The sequence below is a fragment of the Ostrea edulis genome, chromosome 1 (assembly GCF_947568905.1).
Source record: "Ostrea edulis chromosome 1, xbOstEdul1.1, whole genome shotgun sequence".
Classification (NCBI taxonomy): Eukaryota; Metazoa; Mollusca; class Bivalvia; order Ostreida; family Ostreidae; genus Ostrea; species Ostrea edulis.
In genome coordinates this window covers 107,559,921-107,584,214 of record NC_079164.1, presented here as the reverse complement: position 1 = coordinate 107,584,214, position 24,294 = coordinate 107,559,921, and the positions used below count along the sequence as shown (strand labels likewise).

Below are 24,294 nucleotides of genomic sequence, written 5' to 3'. Positions count from 1 at the left end.
TCCAGATAAGTTTTTTATGTTTTATGCTCAAGAGATGTTGTAATTATTCTACATGTGACTGTTGTAGGCTTGGAGAAGTGAAAGGAATGGCTGACAGAATCATTACAATGAGGGAGAAGCTGGTGGCTGGTTTGGCCAAGGAAGGATCCAGCAGAAACTGGCAGCACATCACTGACCAGATTGGCATGTTCTGCTTCACTGGGCTCAAGACTGATCAGGTTGGTACTTCCACTAGTGTTCAAAGTTCTACTCATAAAAAACGTCATCTGAAGAACAGTGTAGGGAATTCTTGTCATTATGCTACCTGTATTCAGTTTTGTTCAGGTTATGGCCCTTAGGTCAGGATAGGGCCAACATAGAGGTCGAGATATTTACAGAAGAATATGTTGAAAAATAGTTTGTCATCTCAAGAACAGCATGGCTTTTATTTTATCGAATTCATGTTAGGGCTATTCCAGAAATAAATACATGGAGGGGTCGGGAGGCACCTTTTGTATATACCAAGCACCCATAAAAAAAAATAAAAAATTACCCCATGACCCATCAAATTAATAAACTCATTTTACAATGACCCATCTAATAAAAAAAAAAAAACTAACCAGACCCACCACAAAAATATTTTTAAAAATGAAAACGGTACAAATCTCGCGAGGTTTTCGGGACAAACATTCTAGTCAATGACGCGGTAATGCCTGTGCGACATTGTATCACAGTAGTTCTGAAGAAACGATGTCACATCAACAATGAAAGGCATCTATGGCGGGAATGTTGGAAAGATTGGGAGTCCAAACGATGCTATTATCATGAAATGGGTATGGACATGTTTTTCCACGAATCGTTCGTCTTCTAATGGAGCCCGCGCCCGGAGGCCTCTATATCACCATCACACCGACTGATAAATATAACGCATCGATACCCTCGTATAAATCAACTAAGGTTTGCCTATTTTTATTAGAAAACGGAATACCTATTGGTTTCAAAATATTCCCAAAATCAATGCACTGTAAACTGTAATAATCTACAGAACAGAGTTCGCCGCCATCACGTCCAAAGGGACCCTACTAAACGCGCCTCTAATTTGAAGAGTGCCGTAATGGAACGTTATGCGCTGCAAAGAGTGACAACTCGAATAGTTCTATGTTATTTCCGATTTCGAAAGCACGTTTTCAATTTTCCCTCCGACGTTTTGTAACCAACACGACAAGAGCGACAATAAAAATATTCTGAAAACTCAACACCCACGTGGCACAAAATAAAACAATAGAAACTACCCACTACCCATAATAAATATTTTATTAACAGTCCAACCACGGACCATTTAAAATATGAAAAAATACGACCACCCACACAAAAAAATATCATTTGCCGCCCGACCCCCCCCATTTGATCATTTCTGGAACAACCCTTAGGGAGTTTGGAGATGGAGATCGGGTCAGTATGAAGAGCATTGCAGTGTACCTTAAACAACCATTGAAACAGGGAGAGGAAAACTTATGATAAAATGTAATATGAACAATTTAAAACTGTTGATCAGAAAAATGAAAGTATAGGAATTTAAAAACATTAAGTGAGTTAAGAGTTTACAATAATTTCAGTTGTAATACTAATAGTGTAGTATGGGACCAAAAAAAATTCAATATAGTATAAAGGAGTCTAAAGCCAGATTCCAGTTCCCCAAAAGCAAGCCTATTTCTGGTAGGCATGCTCTTAAGGGAACTGGATTTTACCGAATCCCTCAATGACATACTTTAATAATTTTTTTATACCAATATAAAAATCAAACATCAAAACCAGAAGAAAACTTGAAATTGATACAGTGTTTAAAAGTGGGACCCAATTGCCATTATTGCTGTGGTATACCGGTTCTTATTGATTCATGTTCCAAGTAGATGTGGACCAATTAGATTGTGATGCAATCCCATTTTGTAATGAATATTGTGATACCATTCGGAACATATCTTAACTTTTCATGAGATAAAAAGATGTTTCAATGAGGTAGAAATAGGTCGAGTAGGTGTGTTTAGGTTCATCAAATTGACACACCTGTTCTGCAGGAAAATCGGTCTTTATATAATTACTTAGGGCTGTTCCAGAAATGATCAAATGGGGGTTTCGGGCGACAAATGATATTTTTTTGTGTGGGTGGTCGTATTTTTTCATATTTTAATTGGTCCGTGGTGGGATTGTTAATAAAATATTTATTATGGGTAGTGGGTAGTTTCTATTGTTTTATTTTGTGCTACGTGGGTGTTGAGTTTTCAGAATATTTTTATTGTCGCTCTTGTCGTGTTGGTTACAAAACGTCGGAGGGAAAATTGAAAACGTGCTTTCGAAATCGAAAGTAACATAGAACTATTCGAGTTGTCACTCTTTGCAGCGCATAACGTTCCATTACGGCACTCTTCAAATTAGAGGCGCGTTTAATAGGGTCCCTTTGGACGTGATGGCGGCGAACTCTGTTCTGTAGATTATTACAGTTTACAGTGCATTGATTTTGGGAATATTTTGAAACCAATAGGTATTCCGTTTTCTAATAAAAATAGGCAAACCTTAGTTGATTTATACGAGGGTACCGATGCGTTATATTTATCAGTCGGTGTGATGGTGATATAGAGGCCTCCGGGCGCGGGCTCCATTAGAAGACGAACGATTCGTGGAAAAACATGTCCATACCCATTTCATGATAATAGCATTGTTTGGACTCCCAATCTTTCCAACATTCCCGCCATAGATGCCTTTGATTGTTGATGTGACATCGTTTCTTCAGAACTACTGTGATACAATGTCGCACAGGCATTACCACATCATTGACTAGAATGTTTGTCCCGAAAACCTCGCAAGATTTGTACCGTTTTCATTTTTAAAAATATTTTTGTGGTGGGTCTGGTTAGTTTTTTTTTTTATTAGATGGGTCATTGTAAAATGAGTTTATTAATTTGATGGGTCATGGGGTAATTTTTGATTTTTTTTTATGGGTGCTTGGTATATACAAAAGTGCCTCCCGACCCCCCCATGTATTTATTTCTGGAATAGCCCTTAGCGAATTAGCAAAATATATTAATTTGTCTCTATCTAGTGAAAATTCAATGGAGATTTGATAATGCATAATGTACTTTTTGAAATATAATTTGCAGATATATGTAGTGTCTATAACTTGTGCTTTATTCTGTAGGTTGAAAGACTTACAAAAGACTTTTCCATTTATCTGACAAAGGATGGCAGAATTTCAGTCGCGGGAGTATCCTCTAGCAATGTGGATTATCTGGCCAGGGCCATGCATGAGGTCACTAAGTAAAGGAAGATCAGAACATCAAAATAGTATTCTCCATTTATACGCACTCAAAATTGAAATACCAACTAGAGAACAATTTATTCATTTGTCTTGCATAATTGTATGCATATAGACAGAAGTGGACTCCGACAGTCGTATTGATACGTGTGCTTTGTGTGTGATGCCCATTCAGGATCTGATGATAAAACGAAAGCAAATGCTGGAATGTGGTACCACTCTGTTGTATTTATATGACTGATGGTGTATTAGTACACAGTTTTCTTTTTGTTTAAAATAAAAATTCATGTTTGCATGATGTGTTCTGCTTTTCATGCATGTCCAGTTTAGAAAATACAACCTGAGGCAGCTGAGAGTAAAGATTTCAAGAGACCTGGGAAGGCTCTTTATTTATGGAAAGTTTTAACCAGCAAAGCCAAAGGGGACTGTTAAGTTTTCTGTCCATTTGTCGGTCTGTCACATCTTATTTTTCTGGCCTTTTTTTCACCGTGCTTTGATTTAAAAAGTTGAAATTTGATATGCTAATTTATCGTATACTTGGTAATGATTATGCAGACTCTGCACTGCGTGATACGGGTGATGTCACAATAGCCAATGTCAACGACTGGTCCGAAAATCCATATCACACATCAGACCAGCATGCAAAAATGCATATCAAGCCGGAAATTACGTATTCACTCGTAATAATCAGTGTATCAAAGTTTTTACCATAGTAAATTAATGTATCAAGGTGTTTACTGTAGTAAAACAATATACCAAAGTTTTTACCATACATGTAGTTAACCAATGTATGTATCAAATTAAGTTTTTGCTGTTGTCAATCAAGTTTTTACCATTATAGTAAATTAAAGTTTTTACCATAGTAAATCAAGGTATACAGTGTATCAAATATTTCTTGATCTATCTCTAAAGTGCAATAGATTAACCCGCATGTGATAAAAAGAATTGTACCATCATATAAAAACAGCCCCCCACTCAAAAATACTTTACTGTATGTATACAAGATTTATTAATAAGTATAAAAAAAGTGCAGTGTATGATAAATAGAATACTGTAAACGTACTTTTTTCCACGGGTTCATAAGTCCGCGAAATCACAATTTCTGTTTATTCCGCGGGTAGAAAATTGGGCGGATTTCTTAAATTGCCACTTGATGTCTTTAATTTACTTTAAGTACGCTGGGATAAATTTCCACAGAAAATTTGTGACCTCGTACATGGCGTAAATTAATACCGCACGGAAAAAAGTACTTCTACAGTATTACATGCTTAAATCCATATCATATATGTCATATCAACCCTCAGGCTAATATGGGGCCACTCAGGCTGATATGACACACGATATGGATTTTTAACATGGGGGAAAAAAGTCCAGTCTTTATTTGCATGGTAGTAAAAAGTGTCGGATTGACATCGTAGAGGAATAAAATAAAACTTCATTACAAGATATGCTACAGGTTGATACAGATGATCATAGTTCAAAATTTTCACATAAATAAGTTGGTGCCTAAATCCCAATCCTCTACATTTAACAAATTAAGTTGACTAAACACACTGCAGTGTATGGAGTTTTGGGGGTAAATTTAAAAATATATATCCATTTTGTTTGGCATACTTGTGTAGAGTAATTTCTTTAAAAATGATCTTTTTGACAATCCATCATACCATATGCTCAATTAGCATAATCTAGATGACATGAGAGCTGATATCTTGCTCTTAAAAAATATCTAAAAACCACGCTTGCCTGTATTAAAAAAACATGACTTTTCACCTTTTGTGCAATGGCATCTACAATAAGTTAAAATCATTGTCATCTGACTGATGGCTGGAGAACCAATGGTTATCAAACTTCATAGGCAGGTTGGTTACACTAATTGTAATGATTTTCCCAGGTCAAAAAGTCCAGACTTTCTAGCATGCACACACCAGTAATGTCCATTTCCATTAACTGCATTACCAGTATAAGAGGCCTTACTATGATAGTGGCAAAACTTATACATAGGCAGATTGTTCATTATACATAACAAATGACTGATCGGACAACAAAATATAGTTTACCAGTAAATGCCTGTATGAAAGTTAAAATCGGCCCTTTTGAGTGCAGTATTGTGAATTCAAAGACCATTAGGAATAAATGTGTACAAACAAGACATTTAAAAATACCCGAAGAATTAGGAAAGTTCATAATATGTTTCTTTCATATCGATCATTTTTTCAAAATATTCATGAAATCATTTTTGATCGACTGTATGAAATTTAAAAAACAGTACATTAAATGCATACATTTTGTACTGTGATAATATATTTAATTCCATTGGTAACTTCTCAACTGCTTGAGTAAATGTAATATAATTTTTGAACATGAAAAGTAGTTTAGGAAAGATCATGTTTAGTTTTATATCATTAACCCTACTAAGTGGTAAGGTACACTGTAAATAGTTTATGAAGAATCTAATGAGTTTATTGGCTAGAATTTATAAAATCCATATCAAAAATGCTTACAAAACGATATTTTATGAGAAAAGACGGTTTTATACAAAAGTATAGTGATTTTTTCCAACCGTTTTGGCAATGCTCTCTATATTCAATAAAAAAAAAAATCCGGAATATTTCACGAGTTCAGAAATCCGGAATAAGGTAATCCATTCATGACAACTCTATGTTTAAACACAACCGCCATGTGATAGACCACGTGATTAAGTATGGAGGCCGTTAAAGTAACTTCAAGTTTGTCTTTCCAAAAATAGGACATCCTATATTGGAGTTTGAACCTGGGTTCCCCTATGCTACAAAGATAGAAGTCGGACGTTTCAAAGTCCAGCATGAGTGATAGTTCCTCATCAAATGGGGAAGGTAGGAAACTAGAGGAAGTAAACAAAATAAAACTATCGAATCGTGGCAGCAACCCCCCCTTCTCTCGATCCTGTCACGTAAAACAAAAATGAAAACGTTAAGCAAAAATGATGTATAAATGTTAGGTGATAAATAAAGCTTATTCTTGATTTGGCGTGCAGTTTCCACGAGTTACTTATAACGTAATGTTTATTCACCTGGTTTGACCTGTTTACCTGTTCACGGTCCATTTATTACCTCCAGGTGAATATTCGTTTATCTTTCCATTTGGGGCATCGCGTGCATATGAACAATTCTGTAGGCAAATGACTTGTCTTGAGTTGGCAATATTGTTTATCTCTCTAGTTATTTATTTATTTGTTTTTCCATAGTAAATTTGTTAGATAGATTGCATCATACAAATTACATGTATTAAATTATCCACTTGAGATTGAAGATAGGGTGCACTTTATGTTTTGTTTTTGGGGTTGTTTTTTTTTTTTGTTTTTTTTTTTTTTTTGTATGTCAGTGCTTTATCTATCTGTTTGTTTTTTCTACGAGAGTCAAACTTAAAAAACTATTTATCATAATGGTTGGGTTATCATAGTGTCACAAATTTATTCATCTATTCATTTATTTTCTGTAAACAGGTGTGATTTTAAATATGTTGATTGTCATCATCATGCCAAATATTATTTGACAAAAATTAGGAATATTCACCCAAGTATACAGGTCGATGACCTTTTACTTGGAATCACAATACTATATATATAATAGCTTTCTTAAACATTAATTCATAAAGTTGGCAGTGTGGCAATCATTATGTCAGTTAATCATTCTATAGTGGCAGATTGGCAATCCTTCTGTGAATCAGTTATTCAGTATAGTAGTTAATAAAAGAATATATATAATTTATATATATATATATATATATATATATATAATATATATATATATCACTAGAGCTTTCTGGATTTTAACATCCATCCTCAGATGAATACAAATATTGAATAACACGTATATGTATACCTAATATGCATTGAATTGGAAGATTTTGTTATCTAGCGGTCAGCCAGGTTCGATCACCGGTGGCCAGATAGTTCAGTTGGTAGAGCACCTGACTAGAGATTCATGGGGCCAGGGTTCAAATCCCAGTTTGGTCCATTGCATTTTCTCCCTTCCTGTTACATTTGGTGCCGCAGACCAGCCCCTGGAACTGACAGGTGAAAATGCCTATCAAGGGATAAAGATCCTGGGTTGATGTCTTCAGATGTGAAGACATTTAAGGAGGGAGGAATGTAGCGGTCAGCCGGGTTCAATCGACAGTGGCCAGATAGTTCAGTTGGTAGAGCACCTGACTAGAGATTCAGGATCCCGGGTTCGAACCCTGGTCTGGTCTGTTGCATTTTCTCCCTTCCTGTTACAGTTACATTCTTATACAAATAAATAAAAACATCCATGTGTCATTTCACCAACATTTCAACTATATCAATTTGGTATTAGTTATTTGCCTTTAATTGTATTCCACTTGGCAATGCATGTATAGTATTACAAGTATGTATATGTACACTTACTTAATAATCACATATCACTTTAGTGAAAGTGGCTTTCATTTTCTCGAAATTCAGACGTGAATTATCCATAGAAAGGATTGTCTCCTCTTGATTTTTTATGGTCACCTCCAATATTATAGTAAAGTTAAATTTGTAGTGAAGTCAGTTGTTTTCAACAAGTTGCTGAAAGTTGACAGTTTTATACTGAATTTGCTAATTTTCCATATTTTAGATATGTAAATTGAAAAATTATGATATCATAAAGGTTTACTAGTGCATGTATTTAGATAAATGTGGATGAAATAGAGAACAATTCAAACCCTTTTCTATACCACACTCAATATCAACTTATCAACCTGAGGCCGATATTGACTGAGGATTTATACGTTGTGAGATATAGTATGTTTTATCATATTTATTAACTTATAATTACATACAACAACAAATGAATAGAAACAAATTCAAGTTTGATAAAATACTCATATTATGAGTATTTTATCTAAGAAATGAAATTGTATAAAACATCAAAATTACATCTTCTATGAAAACATGAGACTTGAAAAATTCTGCATATGCTTAGATTTTAATTAAATTAATGTATGTGAATAGAGGAGTTTTAAGGAAGAATTTTCACAAGGGGTGTATTATGGATCCCTAATGACTCGTTAGCCACACGTTACAGATCTGTAATTCCTGAGCTCAATATATGGCTATTGCGACACAGCACTTCTATTGTGCATGCAAAAAGCCTGTATTTATTACTTTTAAATTATGTAATGATAGATAATGGAAACATTGCTATTCTACCTTGACCTATATTTTTGTGTTGGTGATTTTGTTAAACATTAAACTAGTGTTACTGTAAAGATATTTCTTTTTACAGTGATTCAACCTTTTTAATCTAGTTAGTACATGCTGGATTTTTTAATGTATCCGCTATTGGTTACATGTATCATTATTTAGTGAGAGTTGCTGCCCTTGATGCATTTCTATCAGTTTATTATCCCAAACACAAAGTGTCAGAGGCATGTCATGCTACCCATGTTAATCATTTAATAAGTCACTCCAAAACCTTAAAGTTGTAAACCACTCTCTTTGTTATGCCTGAGTGAGAAAGATACTGTCTATTGAGTTATAGAGTACAGTTATACTGTCTTGAGATATAGAGTATAGTTAATTGCAGTCTGTTGTGTTTTGTTTCAATGCACCCATTTTGATATACATCTCTTACAATTATCAACAAGAATTTAGGACAATAATTGGGGAGGGGGATCACAAAATACCAAAACTTCAATTTCTCTACTCTGTATAATGCTGTGCTGAAGATAAATTCATTTATCCCGGGCCTTTGTTGACGTAAACTTCTTGGGTTTGATGTTTTTCTTACGGATGTTTGATGTCTTTGCCACAACAGACATCCTCTGTCCAGTATACCGGTATCAGTCTTCTAGTTGTTGCAAATCATCTTGATTCCTGTCATGATACGATAAAATTGCAAATGGTATTTTCTTTGCTGTCATGACATCACTATTAATATCTGTGTTAACCTCCTATCCATTACCAGACCTCAGTCTACAGGATTAGCCAGGATTTGTTCTTTTATATGAATGTCATATTCCGGTTTTGGCATATTTTTTCAAATTTTATCTATGCAATTTATTGTAAAATCATAACATTATATTTTGATTACAAATACTAGTACATGGTGTGCACTTGAAACATGCCATGATTTTTTCTTGCTAATCTGTGCACCATCAAAGCAAACTTTTTAAGAAATACTTAACTGTACATTAGCATTGAATACGGAGAACACTTTGACAAAATAGTTGATAATAATTGTTACAGTATAAAGTTATTAAGGCTATTGGCGTCATAGGAAGCTGCTGTTTCTTATTAATTTGTATCATATTTGTTTTTATCCTGCTTCAGACGATAGATTTAATCAGTGAAATCTGCGTCATGTGACATCATCATGTTCTGTGTAGGTGCCCAAATTTTAATATTCATGATAATTGTTACAGCAAACACACATGCAGTGTGGTAAAGGCCATATAAAGCAAGCTTGCTAAGCTGAATTAGTACAACATAAGTTTTTGCTGTTGCTGATTAATCTGTAGAAATATCTTCTATGAAATGTATTAAAGGGACTGGTTCACGATTTTTGAAGAAAATATTTTTTTATTTTTTGTGCTAGATATTAAAAGTATAACTCATTTAATGTTGACAACCAACATTTTGACCTTCTGAATGCAAGGATAAAAGCTATATTTTAGCCTTAAATATGTGTTATGTAAACAAAGACTCGAGTCTTTTTATGTAAACAAACAAGTGAAATATTAATTTTGTAATATAAAGCATTATAATTTTGCATAGTTGCACATTTTAACTTTTATATAACACATTTTACCTGAAGAATGCTTGAAACTAAGATCGATATCCATATTTTTGAAAATTTCATAAACAATAACATACCACAATCTTTGTTTACAAAACAAATAATGAACTCTCTAAAATGGGCTTCTGTGATAATGTATAACCATAATTTTTATGTGAAATTTTTAAACATATTAGACAGTAGATTTTGATCATTAAAAGTGAAAAATAAAATTTTGGGGAAATCGTGAATCAGTCCCTTTAATCTGAATCCTGAACTTAGTTTTAATAATTTTTAGAATTTGTATATTTTGATGAAGGACCTTCTTAAATTTTTTGCTCTGTCAGTGAGTTACATGATACTTCTAATATGTACTCTGTGTGTGAAAAGAAACCTGCATCTAATTGCCAAACTGCCTCCAAAGTTGCAGAATATTTTATTATGTTTGACTGGATTCAGGTGGGGGGGACACTGCAGTTAATCTATAGGAGCAAACCATTATCAAAACTGAAGTGCTTATGGTATGACACGGGTAATTATTTTTACTGCATATGAAGAAAAAAATAATTAAAAATGAATGAGAAGTAATATGTTCGATGTTGCATGTCTTGTCTACTGACATAAATGGTACCTTCAATGCTTAATATTGAAAAATTCCAAAGAACTATGCAAATCAAATTTATTCTGAATATTTTTTTGAAATTTTAAAGCTGTATGACCCGATGTTCATGTATTATTTTTGTACATAGTTACTTTAAAGCAGATTAATTACTTTATAAAGTTATTAACTTTCCCTTAATTACATGCTTGAAAACATCTGCTTGTAAAAGAAAACAGTGCGAATAATTATTTAGAAAGTAAATATAGTGGCTACATATATAAATCATCCCATAATAGACGTCTATAAATAGACCCACACGCGTCAGGGGAATCCCAACATGATGTATCAACTCATACGCAACTGTCTAGTTTTAAGGCTGAAAGAGCGTAAAACAACGAATTACTAAGAGGTATTTGATATTTTTATTTCTATTAAACTTATGGCATGGCACTCAGCTTTACACAGATAAAACCAGCGATGATCTGAAAGTTTGAACTGGTCACGTGACTGTCACTTGAAATGGCAGAGTGACGCGGTTATTTGTAAACATTGATTTAAAATCAAATTATTTGGGTTAAAACAGGTGAAATGATTTATGATATGTCGTACAGTCTCATAACTACATACGTGCAATGATTTAATAGCGTTTTTATGAGATGGAAAAAAAATATTGTAATTCGGACCATACAGCTTTAAAGAGAAATTGAAGAAATTTTTTTTTTTTAAATACCAAAAATGATGTCTCGATCAGCAGTTTTCTCATTCGCTTGGGTTTGAGAACCTTATCACTATGACATCACAATAGCTATAACATTATAGCGTACTACAAGATTTAAGGTATGGCAGTTTAGTAGGCTCTATAGTGGAGCGACGATAGTGACTATTATGATGTTACGATTCTGATGTAACATATTTCGGTCGTGTAATGAACGTTCTGCTTATCTCAATCAGAGAATTACAGAGGTCAGTATTGCTATCTTTGGTTAGAGTTGGTTGTGAAGCTGCATTTGTCGGTACCTTTTTGAACAAACAAATGTTTCATGTCCAAACCAGGCAGAGTTATTACTATGTGCTATTGAAATTTCACACACAGAAATAATGTGACAACTTCTGAGGGTGTTTGAAAAAATATTCTTCCTTATGTTATTTTTATTTTGTGACAGTGAACCTTCCATGTAACCTTTAATTTTTCTCACCTTGTATTTTATGGTTCCATGTTTCTAGTATGAAGTTCCAATCACTTATTTTGACACCTTCGCCTTGACATGACCAAGATATAAGCGGAGATCGAACCCCTGACCCCCCCCCCCCCCCCCCCCCCCCCCCAGGTCATGAAGTGAATGCTCGAACTATCGAGCCAAGAGAACTAACAAATAATGATATGAGATTCCAGAGTTTTTGCATCGACTCTATCAGACCAGCCATTTATTATGTTTTATGGTAGAGGAAAAGAAACTTCCTATTTTCCTGTGCTGAAGATCTCTCCTTTCTCTCTCAGTTTTAAAGAAGAAAGTGTGAATTTCATTTACAGATGGTATCTAATTTATGCTTGCAGTATGTGAAAGGCAAGAAAGTAGTTATGTTATAGATCAAACATTAGAATGTATATGGCAAATTTCTTTTGAAGTTTTTAAGAATATAGGGAAAATTAGATTTCCAGAATATTTAGAGTTTTTTCCGCTTGTTTTCTTCCGTTACTGAACATTGCCCCTCTGTGTCTTTTGTGCCGAGTTCTGCCAGTGTCATCTAAACATGAGTAAGAAGTAAATAATGTAAGAAAAAGTCATGTGACAAGAATACCAACATTACTTTAAAAAAGATTGGGATGCACTGAAAAAAATGTGTTAATTAGTTGAATGGTCTTGTAAGTACTTTCAAGGAGCTAGTTCCTGGTTGTGAAGTGGATGTGGTTTTGCCATGTGTTATATGTATATGCCTAGTCTTGCCACGTGCCATCACACTTTCAGGCAGTAACACAGCTTAACATCACCTTTTTAACTAAATCTGTATGAAAAGGACTGATTTGGACTCCGCAAGGGTGTTCTTTCTGGTTATATTTCCAAACGTTTTGCAATGTTGACACTTCCGAATGCAGCTACCATGAACTACTCCACTTATGATTATTCTGCTGCTATGTATCCGGGCCAGACATTCTGGCACCATCAGCAGCGGCCATATCCGATCAAACAAGAAGAGCCTGAATATCAAGGACAGATAACTCTTAGGGACCTGGAGAGGTTTCTACCTCATTGTAGAGGTTAGACGCTTAAGATTCTTACACAAATTTACTTTCCTTTTTGGGTATTTTTCAAGATAATTTGAGGAGTAATGTTAAGTGTTTTTCATTTTTATAGTCATAACATTTAATAGCTATCATTTTGCCAGTTTATTTATAACATCATTGTAATTTGGAAATACTTGAAAATGTACAGGGTTTATTAGATTTTATTAAAGATAATTTTAAAAAGTGTTTCAGAAAATTAGTTATTTTAGTCTGTATAATCATGAATTTAAACCATGCATTAAATGATTGATTCACATGCATTCAACAAATTTATCTTTAAAAATTGCAACAAATATTTTGCTAATTTATGTAACATTCTTGTTAAGCTAATTAGTATAAAATATTTAGTTTAGTACCTAAACTGATAATGTCCTTTTTAAAATTACATCTGGGAATTAAGACATTTGTATTTAGAAAAGAAAATGCAATTTAAATACATGTACATGTAATGATAATGTATCAGTAAATTATTTTTCACTTGTGATAATATATTTTTTTAGGGGGGAAGGGTGTGGTTAGATGAAAATTTGTGTATGATTCACGTACATTGTTGTAAAAAATCAATGCATTCTCTATATGATGTTCAGATAATAGATGAAAACAAAGATACTATATTCGAATTATACCAAGTATTTGTAAACATTGCTCTGTTCATTTTGAATTCCATTTCTCACTGGGAAGTCTACAATTTTGATAAATATGCTCCACAGAAATCTGCCTTCACAGCTTAACACTTCATTGTTGTTGCTAAGTGAATCATTGAGCAACGCAAGTGATTTGTATTTTCCGTATTTTATACATAAATGAAGATACTTATATACTTACATACTTATATCTTTTTGCATTAAATTATAAAGAATGAATTTAAACTTGGGACATATATGATAATACCTGGTTTGGGTTGGTTTACACTTTTTCATACATGTAACACCTTTCAAAAATGGGACGTATTATGATATATTTTAGTGCCATCCATCTGTCTGTCTGTCCTGACCTTGTAACCAAAATACTAAATGAACCGTAAGCTCCAGGATCTTGCAACTGGGTACATTTGATCACCATGATGAGAGGAAGATGCCTATTGTTTTTCAAGGTCAATGGTCAAGGTTGTAGTTTCAGTTAATAGGAAAACATTTTTTGCAGAATACAGACCAACTGTTGGGGCTAGGACAATCAAACTTGGTACTCTGATACTCCTCATGCCAAGTGGAGGATGCCTATTGTTTCTTAAGGTCAGAGGTCAAGGTTGCAGTTACTACTGTATTACTTAGTAGAAAAACCTTGTTTCCATTTTCCAGATTTGTTGGTTTTTTTTGCTTTAAGTACAGGTATTGCCTGGAAATTTTTCACAACCTCCCTCTCAGAAAAATACATAATCAATTCACATTTCAACTTGATTGGTGCACCGTGACCTACTTTAGGGCTAAAAGTAGGTCAAATAGTTTTTTTTGGACTTTTTCTCATCATGGATACAAATATTGCACTGAAGGTCTATAAACGGGCAGATATTGTATCGTTTACGTTACTCTTGTTATAATCCATGAACTGACCCAAACCATGTTATATCGCATATTGAGCCCCAAAATAAAATTCATTCCTTAAAGAACTCATGGATTAGAATACAAATGAACTGTTTGATGCAACAGGTAGTGCATGGTGTCCAGATAGCATAGAGGTAGCACTCTCGTTTCTCACCGCTGCGACCCGAGTTCGATCCTCATGATCGGCAGTAGTTGTATGTGAGAGGGTATGGCGGTCGCCCGCTCGGACACGTGGGTTTCCTTCGGGTACTCCGGTTTCCTCCCACAGAAATGATCCCTAGCTAGCGCAAACATCCGTGCATCAAAAGGACCCCATTGGAAATAAGCTTTCAAGCTTTCATGGGTTATCCTTGGTATTTATGTATGTATGTTTGTATGTATGAATAAACATTTATTTATTTTATTTATCAAAAGACATGTTTGTTTGTAGACTCTCTCTGACATGTTTTGAATATATATCTAAAATTAAAGAAAGTGTCAAAAGCAAAACAACTGAAATTTTAAGACCTAACATGGTCTTTATGTATAGACTTATCGAATTCTATCTCCCTATATGTTTTTGTTGATTTATTTTTATTTTCTTATGAATACACTGTTGATGTAAAACTTAATGCAGACAACTTGGGACTGGTAGGGGATGTGTGTTACTATATACGATACTTACAGAATGCTTGTTATATGTGAAATGAAACAAAAAACTCAATTAAATATGCATACGAAAAACTATAGTTTGGGTTGTAAAGAAAAGAAAATGAAAATTGTTTCAAAATACGACCTTTGCTTTTGACACACTTCTTTCCATAACAACCTGCGTGCTAAGCACATGATTGTCTTATTTGCCCACTGCATGCTATTTTTCACCAAGTTTTCAATCTGTGCATATCTAACCCTTTAATGTTTTACATATGACCTAACACAATGAATTTAGTCTGATAGGTCCTATATATAAAAGAGATGAACTCAATGCAAAAATTAAACTTATCGATGCTGTTGGGTTTTTTTTTTCTGACCATAACTCTTGTTACAAACACATTAGTTTGGAACAGAAAACTTCATTATTAGTACATGTGTACTTTCGATACTACATTAACTTCAGTGTTGTTCACTGTAATATTTTAGTTTTTGTGACATCTATAGAATGCCACAATGATATCGTGTTTTATTTGCTGACACTAAAGTTTACTATATTTTAAGTGTTTTAACAGGCATCATTCATAAATGAATTGAAGAACTCCATATTTCAGTTTGCTGTTTCGAAATTTTCAAAAGACAGTATACAATATCTCATGTCACTAGAAGCCTAGTACTCTCTCTCTCAACTGCCGCAGTGGTCTAGAGGTTCGAACGTTAACCCCACATGCGGAAGGACGGGGTTCGAATCCCGTCCGCGACAGACCTAAGTCATTAAAATAGGTAGTGACAGTTCCATCGCCAAATGCTCGGCATCAGGTGTGAATGTCATGGGTCCTCGGAGATTACCTTAAAAATGGATGCCCCGTGTCACAGTAGGTATGGCACGCTAAAGAACCCTCACTGCTCAATGGCCGTAAGCGCTGAGCAAAGGCCTAAATTTGAAGCCCAACAAAAAACAATATACAATTTCTCTTGTCACAAGAAGCCTAGTACACACATTCTCTCTCTCTCTCTCTCTCTCTCTCTCTCTCTCTCTCTCTCTCTCTCTCTCTCTCTGAAGTAAATGTACTGTGAAGATTTACATAATTTTGTTTTTCATTTTTGTTCTTATTTTTTTTACTATTTATGTTTTTATTTCATTTTTAATGAAAGAGCATCTGGCACTTTAAAAATGTATGTTACCTTTGTGTACTGGCGTTACTAGTAGGTTAAATCAGTCAATGGGATTGCGGAAGTAATATTATAACATGAATTCCTGAATCCTGAATATAAATAGTTTATCATTCTAATAATAATTTTCAAAAAATATTGGTATATATATATTTAGGTTGGTTTCTGTATATTAGATACTTAGAATGAATTAAGAGGGGGAAATAGAGACAGATGTAAGATCATAGAGACCATTACAGAAATACAAAAAGAATTATTTTGATATAGCAGGATTACCCAGGTATCAACTCTCCTTAAATCACATGTCTGAACACAATTGTATGAATTCAAAAGAAAATAATTTATAAAACAAATACACACTGTAAAGAGGTAACTTGTGTAATACATTTGTAGTTGATGGTAACTAATTAAGGAACTCAAAATTGCAAGTGTGCACCATTTTGATACATATAGTTAGAAGAAATAAATATATGGTCATCCAAGATTTGTGATGGCTCAAGCACCAAAGAAACTGTGTTACACAACTTTGTTCATTCTCCACCTCATTGAAGTTTTTAGTTTGAACAGTGTGTGTCACTTGAATATGCATTACTGCTGGACACGGATTTAAAACTACTTCAGGTTTAAACAGTTGTAATGATATAAGGCAGGTCAGATATATCCTTAAAAGTAACTTTTTTTATCAAGTGGACAAAATTTTTTTTAAATATTCTTTTTTCAATAAATAATAGAAAATCTGCCATTTACAACTCAATATAGTACACGTAAAACAAATTAGCTGGCTTATAAAGGTTATTTTGTAAATCAGTAGGTTTGACGTAAAAAGTTAATAAATTATATTTTAAAAAATTAATCTTCATTTTTTCCAAATGTATAGAGAGGTTAAATTTGTTTAAAGTTTTGAGAACTTGTCCCCAGTTCTTTAGTAAAATCCATATTACAATGAAATATATTCATAACTTTAAAACTTTAAATAATGCTAGCTATGATGCTCAATGGGGATAAGTCTTCAACTTGTCACATGGTCTTTCCAAATTAGTTCCATGATTGGTGGCTTGTAAGCTTGGTGTTTTTAAACCAGGAGTGACAGCTTCTGTATGGCACTGCCTTTACAGTGGTGTCATAACCTTTGACCCCTTTCTTTAACACTTTACTTTTGAACTATAAACAAGAACTTTTTCATACTTTTATTTTTGTTTATTAAGGTGTAATCCTTTTGACAATTTGGTCATGTAACAGGAATTTGCTCCTGTACACTATGTTGTTGGTTGAGATACTCGTGTTTCATAAAAGTTGTTTTAATTACCTTTATATTTTACAAATAGGTCTACATGTAAAAAAAAAAAAAAAAAAAAAAAAAACAAGAAACAAACAAAAATAACCAAACACATGGGTAGGGCTTAAATTGAACGAGTCACACTTGTTATACTTATATAAATTAAATAGGAAATGAAGAAGTATTATAGCTTGAAATGCTGTGTCCCAGTAATTTTGAGACTCTGAATGGACCTTTAATCATGCACGTAGGCAATGGTTAGATTTAGAGAAAAGGGAAATTCCTTGCAAAGAAAGCTTGACTTTTAGAACGTCCGTACCATGTTCTTCCTCGCCAGAAAAGAGCCATGCTTAGATGTTACAGCCGTGGGAACGGAAATCATCAATAGGATCATTATTTCCTTGACTTTTATGAAAAATTAGGTGAAGTCATGTCAATAATGGGGATGCATTGTATTTCCTGAATTAAGCACAGGCAATTATATCACTTAGATTCGAATTTACCAGTAAAGATTAGTCAATTCGAACCTCAGCAATATAATTGCCTGAGGAATTGAGAGCGCATTATATAACCAATCTCAATGTGGGTGATTTTTTTTTTTTTTTACTGTATTGTGCGATTTTCATTACACTACAAATTTGAGGGGGGGGGGTGTAGAGGGCCTATGCACCTTTATTTGTAGATGAAAAATGCTGGAACCCGAAAGAATAGCATGGGGTTGAACCCACTTCCCTGTGAGAAATTCTCACTGGATCCATGCATATATATATATTGTTTCCCTTGCTCCAATGTCAGCACCATCAATGTATTGTTTTCCTGAAATGTTATTATCTTGTACATCAAATCTAGTGATTTCAGAAGATTTATCTTGAAAATTAGATCGAAAGTTTATTTCTTTATCAAAATAATATTTGGTAGCTTGATAAAAATCTCATTGTATTATGATGAGAGAAACTTGAAGATAGATAAGTTTGAAGTGCCTTCGTAACAGTTGGCGTAGATAGTTGAAAAGTGGTACGTATATAGATGCATGATATTGGAAAATCGCGTCCTTGACATCCGTACTGTATGATTTTTTAAAAAATAATGCATGCATGCATTTCATGTTATGATTTATGATAAATCTCTAGCATATGAAGTACACTTGTACTAAATTTCATCATTATTTAAATGCACATTTGATGTGTTACAATATATTTTTTCTTTGGCAGCAGTGAAAGTAGTACCCATTTTTTGGTTATATATGACCTATATATTGTATGACAAATGATGGAAAACAAACATGTAAACAATTATTTTGATATTTCAGTAATTGCTAATTGTAACCTACTTTTATAGTCACCATTTACTGCATCGCAGTTGTTGGTTTGGTTTTTTTTTTTTTGTTGTTGTTGTTTTTTGCAATGTATATTTACGTCCATTTATTGGATGAAAAGTAAAACATCTTTCAGTCACGTGATGCAAAAAATCATGTATGCAACTGTTGGTAAACAAGTGGTATTCTGGTTGACCATTAGTTTTTGTCTTGTTGGGACTTTTCAGCACCTTAATATTGGAAGAAGTATCCTTAGTTTGGACCATATTAGGAATTTTGGTCGAAAGCTGAATTTTGACAGAATGACAAGTGTTATGCAATGCTGATCTAATAGACACATGGTGGATGACTGTACCACAGAACAATTAACCCATATTTTGTGTCATATTCTGGCTACTTGAATCAGCTGATGAGAGCTGTACTAACACCATTGTTACAATGTTGATCACAGGAGAGAACAGCCAGCAGTGGTGCGCTCCACGTTATTACGGTAAGGTATCTTGGTTACAGGCTTGGGTTGCTGGTTTTGATATATGTCTATTGAGATCTCAAAGTCCTTGTTTCAGAGGTCCGTTTTGGTTCTGACATTAGCTCGGAAAGCTTCATTGGTTGGCTGATGGATTGGGTGATGCTGAACTGTGACCACAGATCAAAGTTCTATTTCCCCAACTTGTTGTTTAACTGTTTTAAAAGGATATTAGTGTTTGAAGTTGATGCTTTTAAGATCGATTGATGATGAGATTTAAAACTACCTGTGTCTGTCATTAAGCTAAGTCTACCTCTAGATCTATCAGCACTGACGGAAGTGAATACAATCAATGCAAAAGACCTTAACTTAGTGTATAGGACTATTATATGTGATAAGGGCCTAGTATATACCCCCTAGAAATTCTGAAAATTCATGTAAAATTTTAAAGATTTGAAAGATTTTCATAGTTCAATTGTAGTGTGACAAAACTAAACTTGATATTTACAAGCATCACAACAATTTTCTTGTAATTTGATGTTAGGTACAAATCATATGACCGTCTGCCATCATGTCACTAATAAAACACACGTAATTATGCGTTACTTTCATTAGTTTCCCTTTTCTGTCAAAAACATGAAACACTTTAGTTCTCTGTGAAAGGTGCCTCTGTGTGTGTATTTGTAATAGCAGTCATGTTCTCCAATGCAGCCTATGTTTGTTAAGAAGAAAATAATGCTGTAATATGCATTTTTATCAAGGCATTGTAAAATGCATTGTATAGTGGGTTTTTTCTCCAGGGTTATGAATTTGCCTTATTTTAGAAGTTTGATAGCTTTTTGCCAAAATTTCACTTACCAAATATGCACCTAATTGCGACTTCAGTATTAGCAAGAGAGACAACTCTTCCCTGTCCGCCAAAATTTATTCCACTAAAATTACTAGCATAGCATACCTTTGAGTCTGCAAATTGCCTAATTTTAGACCTGCGGAAAAAAACCTGCTGTACTGTATCTTGGGGCCACTGGCATTTTTTGATATCATGACGTGTTCATCAAACTGATGTATATATGACTAGACTACATCTAAATCAAGTTTGGTTTTAAAAAATTGAAGTCATTCGAAGGGTCGAAATTGGGCCCACTACCACAGTTTGTAGTATGGGGGCAGCAAATTGGCTTTGCTGATTATACAAATTATCCCAATGTGTCTATTGTTTTTATACCATAATACTCGCTGTTAAACAACCATATTGAAATAAATGTAAATGAAGTAGACATTTGTTCCTTAAAAGAATTGCACTAAGAACTGCAAATTTTAGTTATGTCTGTCAGAGTACGAAATACATCTTATATACCATAATGCAAACAACCTAGGTGTTCATTAAGTAGATACTGTATACAGGGAAATAATGGCCCCAGTTTTATTGTCGCCTTCCTCAGTTTTATTATCGCCTTCGTCAGTGGGCAAATTAAAAGACCGCGTGAAACTACATTGTAATGGTTTTCTCTCTTCATCTCTCTTATAACTCGTCTGTGTCCTGGCAAATTTGAAATGGGGTGAAACTGTTTGCAAGGGTTAAACAAATACAATAATGGGTGAAAATACCCCTGTTTACAGTATAAACAATGTCGACATTTATTCCTTAAAAGAGTTACACCAAGAACTGCACTTTTCTTTCTACTTGTTTTTTCTTCTTCTTTTTTTCTGTCTATCATAGACATAAGTACAAAGCATTTTCTTCATAACCGGAAGATCATGACTTCAAGCTCTGCTCATGCCATGATCGCATCAAACCTACGACGTAGACATAGGTAGTGATTGGTCCTTCACCAAACGCTTGTCATTTAGAAGTGAGAATCACAGGTCTTTCATATATGACCTTAAAAACTGAGATCCCGTATCGCAGCAGGTGTTGGCATGCTAAAGAATCCTCACTGCTACGGCCCTAAGTGCTAAGCATAGGTCTAAATTTGTGGTACTTCACCTACAGTTGATGACGTCTCAATATGAGTGAAAAATTCTCGATGAGACAAACAAACAATCTATATAACAACTACATTTATTGTTTGTATAATGACAACTATGAAGATTGGGTTAAATTAGTCAAAAAAAATTAGTGTATGCAAATGATAAAATTACATGTGTAAGCATGTCCATGGAACATACCTTGTGCATTAAGACCAAGCAACATTATTCTTTCTATAACATTATATGAACGTGGTATGAAGTTTCACTGAGCAGCTTTACACTGCTAGAGTATACACATGCTCACTTACATATAGTGTTTTCTTGGGAGTACTTTCAATGTATCTTGACAAGCAGTTTAAGTAGACACAATGTTACTCTCATCATATGATATTGTGTCGTTAAGTTGATAACAATATTAGTCCGCACCCTGCCTCTGTGGTCCACTCCTAGTGTACTAGCTCCTAATGGAACTGATGAATGTTGATAAGTGATGCTTGAGAATTTCATTACAGTATGGAGAAAAAGATGGTACGAAACAAATTTAATCTGGAGACCAAAAAGGGGGGATAAGTCTTTTGTTAAGGAGGGTAGACAATGTTAAAAACTGCTCCTTATCAGTGAATCCACAGCGCAGACATAATTTGTCCCATCACCTTCCCATGAATTCACTTGTGGATGTACAGGTCTGCCCTCCAGTTGTTGTAAGCTGTGTATCATCCCCCTGGCATGAACCCAGTCCACAGTATTGGGGTATATTCTCCTAAATGTTCCTTTACATCAGTGTCTTTTCCGTGGTTATAAGGTGATGGGATGACCCGTTGTATCAGTCTGGTGTCTGACATACAGACTGTGACTGAGTGCATCTTTGTTTATCTGTTGTCAAAGTGCACAGTTAATGAATGCTACACAGACTATCATTGCCCTTTATCCAGATGATGTGAAATTTGTTCTCCCTCATACCATGTCCAATGTGCAAAGATAATTAATAATTAAGCTTTAGATATATTTATAAATATTATTATATGAAATAAACTCAGTCAGTTTGTGCTTACGTTCCACAGGCTTCTATTAAATTTCTAAATATTTTGAAATATTCAGTGTGGATAATTTTAAAAAGAAAAAAATGAGGTAGGTGATTTATGATCAGCTGATTTCTTGGACAGCAGTTCTGTTTCTCTACACAGACCAATGACTGGATAGAATTATTGATGGCATTTAATTCATATGTATCATTATTAAAATTAATCTTTTAAAAGAATTTTTCTGGTCTGAATAAGTTAGCATTTCAGCATATACTTTTATTTCATTGTTTGTATTGACGAACAGTGATTTAAACTGTAACTTAACAGTGATTTTAAATCAGTATGCAAATTAACAATATAATGTATAAATAAAATCAAGTTACCTGGATCAGGTATTTAGAATGTTTAACTTTATCACAATTCAATTCTTACAATACCAAATTATCTAAGAAGAAATATTGAAACTGCAGTCTCCTGGTTATTTTTTTTTAAATCATTTTTTTTTTTTTTTTGATAACAAATTTAAAAATAGATAAGGTATTATAAGTTATTATATTGGAAAAAAAGGATGAAACAATTCAAGAATGATAACTCTTCCAACACATGTAAAGTACTGGGGCCCATTTTACAAAAGGTCTTATGACTAAGACCAGGCTTGAATTTCTCCAAAAAAAATCTCAACTTAAGTTTGAGTTGTTTTTCATTTGAGCAGGCAAATTTTGAGTAAAATCTCAGACTTAAGTCCAAGTTTTGACTGAAGTTTATTTTAGAAATCCAGGCCAGTCTTCTATAATGTTTAACATATTTCGATCATTTCCCTGTGAAGTTTGTGAAAATATGGTTTTATTTTCTTATCATCTGCTATTCTTTAAGTATGCTATGTATTTACAATTTTTTAAAAAGTGTAGCATTAAATGAATTGTAAAAAGTACTTTTGGTCTGAAGTCATAAGACCTTTTGTAAATGGGTCCCCGACACCTCCTTTACTTTCAATATTTATATCTTTTAAACTAGACAGTATATCATATTTTATTCAAGTGATTCACGTTATACAGATACTGGTTGTTGAGTTCACATAATTTCATAATAACATGAAAAGTTCTCGAATTTGATCCATATTAAATAGTTTCTTGTGGGGGGAAATTAAAACACCGTGCTTATATAATACCTCAGTAGAAAGTACACCAATACATTAGTATAGCATTAGTTTCATACTGCCAGATGGAGAATAAATCAAAGCTATGAAGAGTTGTATAATTCCCATCCTGAAGTACGTGTATTATTTAACAGGCTCTAACAACTCCACCCTTTCCTGAAATTGAATACACCAGGCACAATCGGTTTTATTTTAATAATTTTTACACAGATGTTAAATCATCAAACTAATTAGAATATTAGATAATAGTGGACAATATTTGCTTAAAGGTTTTTTTTTAAAGTTGATAATAGCATCTATTAATTTTTTTTTAATTTCGGTCATTAAAATGAAAGGGAGGTCTATACCTTAATCCATGTAGGTTTTAGGATTATGAAATGCGTATTACTCTCATTTTTGTGCTGACCATTACAAAAAGTGGGGAGAAATGGTCTGTTGGTTGTTTGCTTTAAAGTCCCAATTTCTTGATAAAAATGGAGGACTTGGGGTGGGGTATTTCTGATAAAAGTTATGGCAAAGAAAAACTGCTGATGGGCTACTCGTAGAACCTGACAAAAATTCATTAATGTCTTTGTAGAGAGGTCAGGACTACACTGTTGTCAGATAAAAATACTCCAAAAATTGTGATAAATAAATTCCTTGACTGTAATGTAAATGTACATGTAGGTACATGTGTGTGACAGAGCTAACAGAGCTATCTGAGGGTGGTACATCAGCGTTGTCACTGATAGAAGAGGAGATAACAAATTCAGCCTCAACGGAGAGTTATCTACCTTTTGATAACATCAGATTAAAAATCCTCTGATAAGCCC

General features: G+C 33.8%; 3 protein-coding genes across 5 annotated transcripts in view; 2 read left to right on the top strand and 1 right to left on the bottom strand.

Moving 5' to 3' along the window:
• The window catches only part of LOC125667022 (aspartate aminotransferase, mitochondrial-like), a 20,612-nt gene extending 17,028 nt beyond the window's left edge, over positions 1-3,584 (top strand). The window contains exons 10-11 of the mRNA XM_048900306.2: positions 68-218; positions 3,173-3,584. Coding sequence (XP_048756263.2) covers positions 68-218; positions 3,173-3,295 — 274 coding nt within the window. The 3' untranslated portion in view covers positions 3,296-3,584. The remainder of the gene's footprint in view (positions 1-67; positions 219-3,172) is intronic.
• The window catches only part of LOC125666820 (receptor-interacting serine/threonine-protein kinase 1-like), a 542,042-nt gene that overhangs the window by 326,755 nt on the left and 190,993 nt on the right, over positions 1-24,294 (bottom strand). The gene's annotated exons all lie outside the window — the stretch shown is intronic.
• Positions 5,948-24,294, top strand: part of LOC125667031 (hepatocyte nuclear factor 4-gamma-like) — a 33,358-nt gene continuing 15,011 nt past the window's right edge. Inside the window, exon 1 of one of the 3 annotated variants that reach the window (XM_048900361.2) lies at positions 5,948-6,141. In XM_048900361.2, the coding sequence (XP_048756318.1) occupies positions 6,111-6,141 (31 nt within the window). In that variant the 5' untranslated portion in view covers positions 5,948-6,110. Of the gene's footprint in view, positions 6,142-12,570; positions 12,906-18,999; positions 19,358-24,294 lie in introns of those variants that run through there. The other 2 variants (XM_048900330.2, XM_048900347.2) reach the window with 2 other exon arrangements.